The sequence below is a fragment of the Periplaneta americana genome, chromosome 1 (genome assembly GCF_040183065.1).
Source record: "Periplaneta americana isolate PAMFEO1 chromosome 1, P.americana_PAMFEO1_priV1, whole genome shotgun sequence".
In the NCBI taxonomy this organism is placed as follows: domain Eukaryota; kingdom Metazoa; phylum Arthropoda; class Insecta; order Blattodea; family Blattidae; genus Periplaneta; species Periplaneta americana.
The window spans coordinates 134,168,748-134,182,833 of NC_091117.1; the positions used below are offsets into that span (position 1 = coordinate 134,168,748).

At 35.5% G+C, this 14,086-nt stretch overlaps 1 protein-coding gene across 1 annotated transcript in view; it reads right to left on the reverse strand.

Annotated features, from left to right (window-relative positions):
• Positions 1–14,086, reverse strand: part of dpy (dumpy) — a 673,297-nt gene that overhangs the window by 324,132 nt on the left and 335,079 nt on the right. The window contains exons 32-40 of the mRNA XM_069827690.1: positions 13,735–13,929; positions 12,008–12,190; positions 11,754–11,885; positions 10,547–11,062; positions 9,887–10,088; positions 7,623–7,798; positions 6,794–7,071; positions 5,113–5,515; positions 1,951–2,202 (exon numbers count right to left, since the gene is read on the reverse strand). Of these exons, the coding sequence (XP_069683791.1) occupies positions 1,951–2,202; positions 5,113–5,515; positions 6,794–7,071; positions 7,623–7,798; positions 9,887–10,088; positions 10,547–11,062; positions 11,754–11,885; positions 12,008–12,190; positions 13,735–13,929 (2,337 nt within the window). The remainder of the gene's footprint in view (positions 1–1,950; positions 2,203–5,112; positions 5,516–6,793; positions 7,072–7,622; positions 7,799–9,886; positions 10,089–10,546; positions 11,063–11,753; positions 11,886–12,007; positions 12,191–13,734; positions 13,930–14,086) is intronic.

The following is a 14,086-nucleotide window of genomic DNA, read 5'->3' on the forward strand; positions in this document are numbered from 1 at the left end:
CTGCACCGAATGTGGCTTTTAAAAATCACTACCATGGGTATCGAGGAAGTGTCTGGTCCCTAGTGGAATGAAAACTTGTGGGTGCTCCTGATTCAGCTTGCTATCACTACAATATTATCTAAATGATGATGGGAACTCAATTTTATATATATAGCTTACAGCTGTACAATTTTGTTAAAGAAAATATAAATGTAAAACCATCACCCTTCAAAACTTTCCGCCTTACACTATGCCCTACTTTGGGTGATTAAAAAGGCGTTGCTAATAATATAATATTGTAATGTAATGTAAGAACTGTTCCACAAAACCTGTATAAAAAAAAGTCTGTTACGTTATTCCAGAACAAATGTTGTTCTTGTTGTTGTTAACTAATGCTGAGTTGTAGGCAATAAAGCCATTAACTCTCTTGCTCTTCAATATTTCTCACATACAGTGGGTTTAAAGGAAAGGGCTGGATATTGCTGAAGATGATTCTGATCCATTTCTTCTTTAAGACTGCATAATGAACAAAGTGATGAAGAAATAATTACAATTTTGTTCAAGTGTTTTGACAAATAGTCATACCCTGTGAATAATCGAAAGGATGCAACTGCACTTTTCCTTGAATTCCCAGGAATTATATTTTGTTGTACATTGAGGCACTCCCAACTTTCATTATGTATCCTACTTGAAATTTCGTGGAAATGATAAGATATTATATCTTGATATTTTGAGTTGATTAATCTTTAACTGTTGAAAATGATGACATGATGTTTTGTAAGATTTTATTTCCCTTTTTAGAAAGACATCACCAGCTACATTACCAGATAATCCGCAGTTTTCCGTCGAAATTCGTAGCTCCATAAGGGCATTCTTTGTTAGGGAATCTACTGTGAAAAGTTTCCAATGCTAGAAATTTTAGGACATCTTTTGGAGTGTCACTTTTCTTGGTATGTTCAAGCAGATCCAGATAATACTCTATTTCTATTGCGTGTGTAGAGTTAGTTTTATGAATTAGATTTACTTTACTTGTTGGGAGATTTTCGTATCTTTTTCTTAATCTTTTGTAGGCCTACTTTAGATAGGAAACTTTTCTGAGATTTAGAACTATGCAGTTTCTTAGCTCCCAATTGCTAAATGGAAGTCTGATCAATTTTTCGTACTGAATAATAGCATCCTTTCCTAGTTCATATTTAATAGGAGACTGATGAACTATTAGTTGCATTGCAGGTATTGGAGTAGATCTGACAGTTTTTATAATTAATCGTACATTCTGATTTTCTAATCGTTTTATCTTATTAAGATTTGCTGTTATTAAAACTTTACCGCAGTATGTAATTATTGGTTTTATTTAGGCATTCTATAAGTTTATTCCAAATAAGCTTAGTATCAAAAATCACCCCGAAATATTTTACTGAATTCATAGTTTTCCATCAAAACGTAGATCTATTTTTGCAATGGCCTTATTCTTAATAAAAAGATTAATTGGTAATTAGATTTGGTAATGTTAACTGTCATTAAGTTTATTACATATCAGGAATTTTTCATTGTTGTTCAAAGTTCATTCCTTTTATTTCTTGACTTGGAGGTCCACATTACTAAATTATTTTCGAAAAGAGCACACTTTACACCAGATTTTTTAATTATTTGTGGCAGGTCGTTAATTTTATTGATGTTGATATTAAAAGGTGTTGTACTAAGAATTGCACCTTGTGGTAATTCTCGGTGAATCTATCTATATTTGGAGATACTGCTATCATATCTGATTGCAATTATACGTTGAGTTCGTAAACAGGAGATCCAGCAATCATATAACCTTGTACACTTTAATCAAATAATTTTGTTCTAGAGATAGACTCGTATGCACTTCGGAAATCTATAAAATCTGCTAGTCTATATTTTTTCTCACTAAATATACAAAGCTACTTAAATAGAGAATTTAAATATATTATTATATTTAAAGTTTCTTACATTCAATATATGGATTTCCGGCAGGGTAGTTCTTTGGACAGTAGCATTCAGGTTCCCTGTTGTTAACAACTCGACAAGCGGCATTCACACCACATTGTTTATCTCTGCACTGGTCTTTTTGAGGTCCTTCACAAAGACAACCTCGATAAGGGTCCCCTATGCATCCAGGCACACAAGTGCACTCAAAACCACCTGGAATGTCGCGACATTTTGCATTATCTCCGCAAGGATTTCGTAAACATTGATCTCCACCTGAAAAAAAAAAAATGTTATACTTTATACCTTATACTTCAGATCAGAATGTTATGTTAATAAAGAATTCGAATTTAGTTTATATGCACAAATGAAAATAATATAACAATGCAAAAATAAAATACAGTATAAAAAATAAGAAGAATGCGTTATGTAGGACCTATTCTCGGTAGGTCCTGTTTCAACTATGGAAACTTTAAATATTCACTATTTCACAAATAAATATTCCTTTATGAGGTATATATTCACACAACTCCATATTCTTCAGAAGAACTGGAAAGTGAGAGATTATTTTTTATAAAATAATTGTGAATCGTAAGAATATCATTAAATAATATAAATATGTTATTCAAAAGGAATAATGGATGCTACAGACAAGTTAATACAACGGCATCTTTACATCATTTGCAATTACTTCGTAAGAAAATAAGAATAAGATGAACGCAGAGCAAAAACAGTTTTAGGCCTGTTTACTGTACTCCAACCATGAGAAAGTCTCCAGGGAATGAAGGGAAGCGGGATGATGCTGTGAATGAATGTTGATGTCATAAGATGTCATAAGGTCACACACGTGGGTACTCTTATCTCTATTGGCTAGCTCTCACAGCACAAACCATAACATTGATATAGACATATTGATACTACCCTAGTTACAAAATTAGATCACAGTTAATCTCCTGGTCTTTTAATCTCTTCATACAGGAAATAACATATGCAGGAGAGCGCATGGTTTTTAAACTGACGTTATAACGATAATATTATTTATCTACGTCGTTCCAATAGATGACGCAATAGTAAGCACATTCCTTTCACGGTTGATCTCCTGGTTGGAGAACAGTAGTATTAGCACAATCATCTAAATATTTTTGTTTTGTTATATATACGTATAGTCCATATCTACCAAACTCATCTTATAAACAATAGCAGCATGACATTCGGAAAAAAGAGTAAATTTGTATTAGCTCCGAGAAAAGTAAAAGAATACAGTCCCCAGTGCTGGTGCGAATTTTTCTCCTCTAATATTAATTGTTACCATAACAGATGTATTCTGTAGGACTAAAAAATGATTATCTTTATGTAGATTCTTCGAGCAACAGTGCATATTACTGTACAGATTACTGTGCATATTACTGTGGAATACGGCCACCAAGTCACTCAACTGAGTGCGCTCCTTGTATAATGGCAGTTGACTTACGGTCTTACTAATAAACTGTGTATAGTTTTTATACGAGACTTATGCAGCATTGAGACAGAAAATGTTACTAATAAACCATGCATAAGCGATGGATGTATAAACAGGCTGTAACTATACAATGGGAATTGCTTTACAGTAGTTATATACACGAAACCCCTTGTTTAAGCGATGTATATAGATAAAAAATGGCCACCCCTCTAACAGCTGTTCATACCGACTGTCATTTTATGATGATGATGCTTTGTAACCACAGAAAAACAAACCAAAGAGCACAGAATAAGTAGAATAATATTGCTGTAGCTTGTACTCTTTGACCAAAATATAGTGTGGTAATCGATCAGAGCCAGTTGTACTAGATAATTTATAGAAACAAAAGCCGCCCTAAATAAGGGTTCGATAGATCGGCCTACTAATCAATTCATAAAGAATAATAAGTAAACAAAACAATTCTGTGACACTTGGAAAGAAAAAGAAAAAACATTAAGATAAGAAAACGTAGGAAATCATTTACAATAAAAATTTTGTTGGGTACAAATGATTACTAATTATAGCTAAGGATGATTTTAACACGTGAGATCCTATGGCATCAATCGTTGCATCAGAAATTTTATATTGTTTAAGTTGATTTAAAGTTTCACGTGGGATCGTGCCATGGGCACCGAACATGAGCCCAAAAACTGTCCAATGTGTAATGTGGTATTGTGCTCCAAGATGCTGACAACAAGGCTCATATATGACTTGTTTTTCACGACACACCTCTTGTGGCTGTTGCTCATGCATCTCAAAACGGATTGTGGTATCAAGAATGACACTCTTATCCTTCTGCCGATCAATTATGATGATATCAGCCCGTCTAGTAAAGCCATCAGAAGAGACGCAACCAACCTCCTCATAAACCTCATAGGAAGCATTCTGACACACTAAAGCGCTCTACCGGATGCAATAGAGAACCTCAGATATTCTATTACCTTTCGTAACGAAGTAATGACGAAACTATGACGTAGCTGTGTAACAGTTATATTGTTATACACGACGTATGTAGTGATTATTAGTAAGGAATTTACACACAACTTATAAACGAGCTACTCATTATATAAATATAAGACAGTTAAACGTTTATATATAGAGTTTTTATTAGTAAGACCGTTAATATATAAAAATGTCAACATACATGCCCAACTTGGAGTCAGGCCACAAAGGGAAAAAACATTGGAGGAGGGGCGGTTCGATCTGGTGCTGTGGATTGAACTTCGGCATAGCTCAATGGTGAGAGCACTTGGTACATAAAACCAAGGACCCGGGTTCGATCCACAGCACCGGAGCAAATTTTTCTCCTCTAATATTAATAGGTTTTATTGTTTAGGACCTACACAAAGTTGCTTAAGTTACAAACGAACTTTCAAACTGCTTCTGAAGAAAACAATTTTTATTTATGCTGTAACAGATCACCAAATTCTGTACCCGTAAGATACAGCAACACTGACTTCTTTTATCAGAGATGAACTCTGACTGACTTCAATTCAAGTGCTCTTCATAGTCTATCTATAAGCTATGGTAGTGAGAATAATTTCTTATTTCAAACAAAGTATTAAGATAATTTTAGTAAATTAGGTTACAAATGCTACTAACCTTGTTTGTAATCAAACTCTGAATTTCCAAAGTAATAAGATACCAGTACCATAATTTTATTAAATTACATGGCAAATGTCACTAACCTTGCTTGCATTCAATCTGTGGATTTCCAAAATAACCCGGTGGACACGAACATTGGGCATGTCTGTTCACAGCTCGGCACTGGGCATTGGTACCACATGCACCAGGTTTCAGACATGGATATCTGCAAGCCTTATCTTCACCACAGTATTTGTCAGCTTCACAGTCATCATCTTGGAGGCATTCATACTGCTTACAGAGCTGACTAGGTTCACCCTGGTATCCATCTGGACAAAGACATATTGCACGGTGCTCAGATACTCGGCACTGAGCATTGGTGCCACATGGGAATTCTGGAGTAGTGCAGGGGTTGTGACACTGGCCACTGATACATGCTTGATCGTTGGGACAATCATTATGGGATCGGCATCCTGCCACACACAATCCCCTCTGGCAGAGCTGACCCTGAAACAAAAGAAAAAAACGTGTAATTTTGATTCATCTTTACAATCTTTCTACTCAAAGTTTCAAGGTATTTTTAAGTCTCATTCTAACCTGATATTTTTTACTACAAAAGTAAGACAAAGCCTTGACTCTGTGAACAGCTTGTGCGCTTTCAACTCAAGCTAACTTGGTTCCATTCTTGCTATAGGCAATAGAAAAAATTTATCTTCCATCCATGGGACTAGGTGTTTGTCCCTTGACATGTGCTGTCCTGTGTAGTCTCAGTGGTGACTACGCAGTATTGACAACATGACCAAAGAGGCCGGCAATGTGTGTCTGTCTAGTCTTCTAGTATTGATCGAAGGATATAGGCCTACCTTTCCCTACACTGCATTGGATTGTAAGTCAGTATGAAAGGAGGTGAAATTTGACGAAAAAGGAAGTAATGCGAAACCACAATGTCCAATACATCAGTGTGTGACAGTTAAATTATTTTCCTACATCTTGTTAATTTTCTACTACATTCTCACTTGTTAGTTTGTCTTCAAAGGTGCTGATTTATCCTGCATTAATTTCTTCTGGTTAATTATTACATACCACAATTTTGAGACACTAAAACTTCGAATTTATACAAATGATTTGGAAGACAATTATGTACAATAACAAGTCAAATTTTGCAATACTCAACTTTTGAGGCAATCACGAATTACACTTTTGGGTAAAATAAATAATGATACGTCTCCCACAGCCTCTCTATTCAGCTGCCAATCTTACATTCCTATGATAATCCATAACGTTTCACGTTTCAAAATGGTTTAACTGTTCCACAAAATAAAAAAGGAATTTTATAATAAGGAAGAAGGTAATGTGAGTCATCAACTCAGGTAAAAGATTGGCTTCCAAATAAGTTAGTCACAAAGAATTCTAAGCAAACAGGAACAAGAATTATCCAATCTACGCATATCTGTACTAGAGGGGGGAAAAAAAAAGTAATGCTATGTGTTCAGACGACAGTCTCACATACTTAAGAGCAAGTTCAGAGTTACTGCGTTCTTACCAACAAAAAGATTAAAACAAATTACGTGAGAAAAAACTTCATAGAAATACAATTTTACTCGCATTCTTTTGGATTAATTTTCTTAATTCAACTTAAGAAGAAGGAAAATACAATATTTTTAATTGTAAAAAATATAAATAATTAAATTCCATTTTAAGCGTATTTTGCACAGATAATAGTGATTTGAAAACATAATATTCTTATTTTTCATTACTCTTGTACTTTAATGAAATTATATTTACCTGTGCACATGAATTAGGTCCGTAGCATTTTGTTCTGCATTTCCCTTTAGCACACGTTTCACCACAAGAGCAATCATGGTCTGAGGCACAACTCTTGGTACAGTAACCAACTTCATCACACTCGCAATCAGGTATACCAGTGCCACAGCGCATAGATGGTTTATAACAACTGACAAGAGGGTTTCCAAGGAAATTGGCAGGACAACTGCACTGAACACCGTGGTTTACAACCCGGCAAGAGGCGCAAGAGCCACACACTGACCCATCCTCACACGGATCTGAAACAACACAAATTATAATTGAAGTGGTTCATAGATAAATTAAGAACATGTATAACACCACCTCGCAAAAAATAAAAAGGTGACTTGAACTAAAAATGTTCGATATAGAAATGTATGAGGTACCTCTGATTGAGGTTCTGGCTGATATGTACGTCTATAATCAGATAGTATATTTCATTTGACGATATGTGTCAGAGAAAGAACAATTGTTTGTATGCATCTTAAGTCTGTTTATTGAAATATGTAGCTAATCAGCGATTGAACGCAATGGAGGGGAAAAGGAACTGGTCACCTTACCCCATTATCTCCTGGCCTAGTTGCCTTATGGGTAATGCCTTATTGGTGTAACTTATGAGGTTCAAACCTGTCTTCGGATAGTTGACTAAACAACAACAAATAGGCTATATGAGGTTTGGAAAGGCTAAAAGGGCAGAACTTAATAAATCATTCCAGTTTTAGAGCTTGATAATTAAAATATTAAACCCTGAAAGTTTTGTTACATTTGAGAAAAATACACTTTACAGAACACATGACATAGAGTTACTTACTTCGACATTGCTTGTTAATACAAGCTTCGTTATCAGAGCAAACAGTATCACTACGACATCCTACATCACACAGCCGATCTTCACAAATCTGTTTTGGTCCACATTTAGCATCACTATTACACACTGTTCTACAAAGTCCTCCCAAACATCTCTCGTCTGCAAGGCAATTTTGGTCTCTGAAAGAAAATAAAATAATTGTAATTATGATTGCTTTTAAACATTGTATGTAATTTAATAACCTTTATGTTTAATATAAATTATATAGTGAAATTTCTGCTTATCTTCACTACTACATATTTTCAGTGTTCTTCATAGCAACTTATTCTCTGCTGTTAACTTCATCAACTCAAAAATTTTACTTTCAGAACCAAATTCTCAGTTAATATGACTTTAGATTAAATTAGAGTTGAAGTGAAGGATAAGTCTTTGTATCGATTTATTGACTTTGCACGGACTACTGCTGGTCCAGTTTAACAATCTTACTAAGAAGTGCTTTAAAACTTTGCAATTAGGCCTGCGGAAACACCTGTTTGTGTGAAGTATGAATTTTAGGGACCAGGAAAAGAGTGTGGGTAATTTTACCTGGATTCCTTTTTTATTCATGTATGGGGCACATTTACAAGCGGCAAACTTTTGACATGGATCACCCAGCTTATTTTGCTTTAAAAGGAAGCTGGTATAAAGAGTCTGTGAACACTGGATCCAACAGCAGGAATTGTAATGACTAGACTATCTAGAAGGGCTAATACTTACCCTCAACACTGTACACTTATATAAATATCCCAATCAATAGCGGAATTATAGAACTCTGCGTTAGTATTTGCCTTATGTAATATATTTGGATTATATTTTTTGAATGTGGATTCTCTACATAGAAAGCTCTGATAAACAATCGTCTTAAAAGTCTGTCAATTTTGCTGTAAAAAGAAATGTGTTGAGAAAAATGTAATGCTATAATTTTATGTTACACCTCTTTTAAAAATTCGATTTTTCTATGAGTCTAGGTCGACCTGGTTGGTGCAGCTGGTATAGCACTGGCCTTCTATGTCCGAGGTTGTGGGTTCGATCCTGGGCCAGATCGATGGCATTTAAGTGTGCTTAAATGCGACAGGCTCATGTCATTAGATTTACTGGCATGTAAAAGAATTTCTGCAGGACAAAATCCCGGCACACCGGTAACGCTGATATAACCTTGGCAGTTGCGAGCATTGTGAAATAAAACATAACATTTTAACAATTACGAGTCTATGCTTTTTCTTTATATTAACTTATAGTAATTAAGAGATACGAAGGTTTCTTGGACTTGCTTCTAATTGGGAATGATCTACAACATATTTAATTAAAATGTGGCGTTTTCGTCGAATGTAATAAACAGCTGTACTGACACAATATCGATCCTTAGCATGTATTACTTTATATCATATATGCAACAAACAACCTGCCAATTATGCTAATTTATTTCGCTTCCTTTAATTGTTGGAAATCATAAGGGAGAAAATAAAAACATAAGGTTCGAAATTGCAGAAAGTCTCACTAGTGTCCTCTTCTCTTTAACAATCCCGTTTTACTGAATGTCATTTCTGATGGCTGCAATATGTAACTGCAAATTGCTTCGGCAAGGCCGCACCTCTATTCACATATGATTCCGAATGCAGCACCATTAGGAGTTGCAAATTAATTACATTATATTATATGCATATGTTTATTTACTTGTAATTATTTCATTTAGTGTCTGATTTTTAGAATCACGCGAAATGGTGGGGAACAGGTAAAATCAATAGACATTTATATCTGAAAATAATTGTCATAGTTTAGAATGTTAATTGAAGGGTTCACAACCAGAGTGGACCAAGTCCGTCTGGAATTGTTCTGAGAAATTGAGTCTTAAAGTTCCTGGCTCACACTTAGCAACCTTCATCTTCCATAGGAAAAGCTGCCCTCTGTGGAGTAACAATTAGTTATGGACTTCATTTGTTGTGGCAATGAATAAAGCGAAGTTTTCTTCATCCGAAATTGTATTAATCCACAAACTGACCACTGGTAGTTTTGGTCCACTCTGGTTGTGAGCCCCTCAATTGTCTTGCGTTTCTTTTAATAATTTAAATATATTCGGTATAAACTATGATATTCAGAAACTTACTTTCCGACTTTACCTCGTACAAAAACTCCTATGCCTGCTTGTAAGCATTCACACTGACAATAAAGGAATTACAGGTCAAAATGTTTGTTTTCTTTAGAAGTATGAAATATTTAATATTACTTACGATCTGCATGTAGTTTGACACATGCCCACATAGCAGGTCTGTCCGTGAGGACAATCGTCTTCAGACTGGCAAAGTGACGTTGGCTGACGACAGCCAGTTTCTGGATCTCCAATCAACGGAACTGGACATGAGCACAATTTCTGGTGGTTTGACATGATACACTGAGCATTTGTGCCGCAAGCTGTTGGTGATGCACACAGATCTATATACAGAAACAGATGCAAATTCAGTTTCATGTGACTCGTAAGTGATGATAAAAATTCATGTATGGATGGTGATTGATCGTGAAGAAGAAGAAGAAGAACAAGAACAAGAACAAGAAGAAGAAGAAGAAGAAGTAAAAAGGACTGTTGAACGATCACACAAAAAGTAGTGGTAATCAGTGAAAACTTCACAATCAACATTATTCATATTGAAACTGGCTTAATTAGGCAATGAACAGTCATATAAAAAACAAACATCTTAAATGCTTGACTAGTGTATGTCTGAATGACGTAATACCAAAAGGTGAAAAAACTGACACAAGAAAAAAACAGCTTTGTAAAAATAGGTCAAATTTGTCTATTCAAATTCATAGAAATGAAATAAACGAAAGCTTAAAATAAAATAACAAGGAACTAAAATCCATCCTAAATTCTATAGAATTAGTAAGTCATTCACCTATGCACTTGCTATTGATGCATGCTCTGTCAGCGGGACAGCCTGAATCACTTCGACATCCAGTGACACAAACAAGCCCTTCACAAACTTCTCCACTACGACAGTCATCATCTCTGCGACACAGAGGCTTACAGACTCCAGACGTGAGGTCGCACCTCTCATTGCCCAAGCAGCCAATATCAGATGAGCAAACTGGTCTGCAGGCATCATCCATACACGTGGATCCAGCTGGACAGGCTCTATTCTCAGTGCAGGGTTGAGCAGGAGCACGGACGCAAGCCACTTTTGCTGAAGGATTTGGCACAAAACCGCTGCGGCATGAGCAGCTGGCTCGTTGGTTAGATACTGTGCACACTGCGTTAGGACCACAGGGAGAGTCACTACATGGATTGACACATCGATTGTCTCTGCACGATTCACTTGCACTACAATCTTCGTCAGAATGACAGCCATAGATGCACATATTGTGCAAGCAGATGTGACCAAGGAAACAATCGTTGTCCACACGACACGTTACTGGAAAGAAAAAACAGAAAATTCATGCACACATTAATTAACAAATAAAATGTTGGTTAATTCTGACAAATCATTTTTATAAGGTAGACCTATTTTAAAAACTAAAATTTATTTTGTAATATATGATTACATCCCTTTCTCATTTTAAAATAACTGTTATTTACAAAAATGTAAAGTAGATTGTATCCAAGTTGTTGGTAGAGTAACACACTACAGATTGGAAGAATTCGGGTTCTAGTTCAGGTGAAGGTAAGGTTTTCAAAGCCGTTATAACTTCTGGAATGATTCTGGGATCCATTTAGCTTCCTATAAAATTGACTGCATACCAGGTTTTTCCCCGGAGTAATTAGTGGTAGGAGAGTGATGCTGACCACATTAACTACTTCTAACGCAAAAGTAAAATAATATTAGGAATTCTTCCTCCTTGCCTGTTGTGCGGTTCAAAGGCGTGAATAAATGAATGACTTTTAACTAACCAAAAACATATAGTTTCTTTCACCCATTTATCTCTGTTGTTCCAATATTTGGTCACTAAATTTGTCTTCACGTTTAGTCTGGACATAGTCGACTCTGCATAGGTTTACACAACAACTAACGTACAACTTTAACGTTCTATGGAAGTCACGGTCGTGAGTTCGAATCCTGTCTAGAACATGGATGTTATTAAAAAATTAAATGATACGGTACTTACAAATACAATTGCCTTTGAGACACTTCTCATTGAATGCACATTCTTGGTCTCCTTGGCACACTGGCAAGCACATATTATCCCTACAGGTATTTCCTTCAATACAATCCACATTGGACTCGCAAGACACAGGAACTAAAAATAAACATTACAATTAAAATTAGCCTACTAACCTCGTATCATTTTCATGAACTTAAGTGCGCATGAATGTAAAGGACAGTAAGTTTAGTAGTAAAATAAGAAGAATCTTTACTTACTTCTGACACATTCCACGTCCTGATTTCCTGTAAACCCTGGAGGACATGTGCATTGCTTGTTGTGATTGAATATGCGACATTCAGCATTCATGCCACATGCAGAACGTTGATCACATGGATTATTGCATTGTCCTTGCAAGCACTTTTCCGTCAGACTGCACTCTTCATCTGACTGACATGATGCTGCAATTGAAAGAAGTTAAGTATTAGTTAAAACTCTTTCTCTCTTCTTTCTCTATCTTTGCTGCTCTCGATGGTCTAGTGCAGTGGTTCCCAAAGTGTGCTCCGCGGATCCCTGGGGATCTGCCAACACTTATCAGGGAATCTGCGGTTGGTAATATGAATTTTGAAATAAATAACATATAATATTACAGTTTTTCTTGATGCTATTGTACAGTACTATATGTGACTGTACTTGTGAAAGTTAATATATTGGCAAGGATAGATGACCAGGTCTCACTCTTGAATGAGCTAACCTTAGAGCTGTTGTGACAAACACGACTTTCTTTTTTCAGTTAAGGTAGTCAATTCTACTGAAAATATCTGTCTGCTTGCGAGGGTAGAGAGTTATTAATTAGTTCTTATCTGCTTGGTGTGTGAATGTTTGCAGTTTTTTTCTCCCGAGATCAACAGTGTAAGAAGAAGTTTTTGTAAATGTGCTCGGAAACTTAATGACTTAGTTGTAAAATAAATTTGATTGACAATGTTATTTAGTCAGCAATAAATTTTGACACGCGTCTTTTAAAAGAAATTAATTTCGTCCATTGTTGTGCACGCATTCTGCTTCTACTACTTGTACTGTGAAGTCAGTTTTTATTCATTCAGTACGAGCAGGCTTATGTGAGGTGTTTATGTTAAACTGTATGTTAATAACCACGTGTCTTTGATTCCGAACATAATAATATTAATTTAATATTCGGAATAATTTTATTTTTCATATTATACAGTGCCATCTCAATGAATCGGTGGCTAATAAAAGACAATAAAAATGGCAGTTCTACAAATTCAGAAACCAGTCGATCACCTTGCCATGTATCACATCCCAGTGCTGCTAATTTAAAAACCGGTGAATCAACTTATAATAATGCATGTAATTACGGAAAAAAAAAATACATGCAGTTTATTAATGCTATTGCATGTTTATATAAACTCATGGCTATACGTGGTGTAGTTGTAGACATATTGTCGATCTTAAACATGTACAAATATAAATTTGGAGGCATATTAAATTCATATCTATATTAACCTAGCAATTAATTTAATGTAATTTAATTTAATTTGAGGATCCGTGAATCTTTTTTCGAGCAGAAAGGGATCCGCGATCAAAAAATTTGGGAACCACTGGTCTAGTGATTACCATGCCTGCCATTAGATTTGAAGTGCGCGGTTTCGAATCTAGAGGAATCTTAGTATGAAGTAAAACTGGGGTCTTCATAGACAGCATATAAAAAACACTGTTTCCAAACGAGAAGACTCCAGGAAAAAAATTTACCAGTCATTTCTCTCCTGAGACAAAAACGAACTCTATAGTTATCATGTTTTGCCTACAATAGTTAGAAGTATATGACACGATATTATGAATCGTGCCTTCCAGTTGCTCTATACCAGATAATATGAAATTCTCAACAATGCCAGACTAAGTCTAGAAAGGTTGGCTATAAATGACGGTAATGAAAAACAACTGGTAATAATCTCACTATAAAGAAATCATGACTACCAGTACTTACGTCGACATATATCTCCATAACAATAAGTATTCGAAGGACAGTCAGAGTTGGCTCTGCATGGTACAGGTTTTGGTCTGCACCCCACGTGGAGATCATTTGGATTTCCTTCATAGCCTGATCGGCACACACAAGCACCCACATGATCACTTGCTACACATTCTGCATTTGGTCCACATACGCTGTTCTCACACACATCTGAAAAGTAAATTTTATATTGTAATCAAAGTACACTTTAAAATAATATATTTAACATTAACGATACTCTTGAGGTTCTTCCCCTGTTCTCTGTTCCGTATTAGTAATAAAACATAACTGTGAGATAGAAATAGGCCTGGTAAAGTAGAACTGGCAA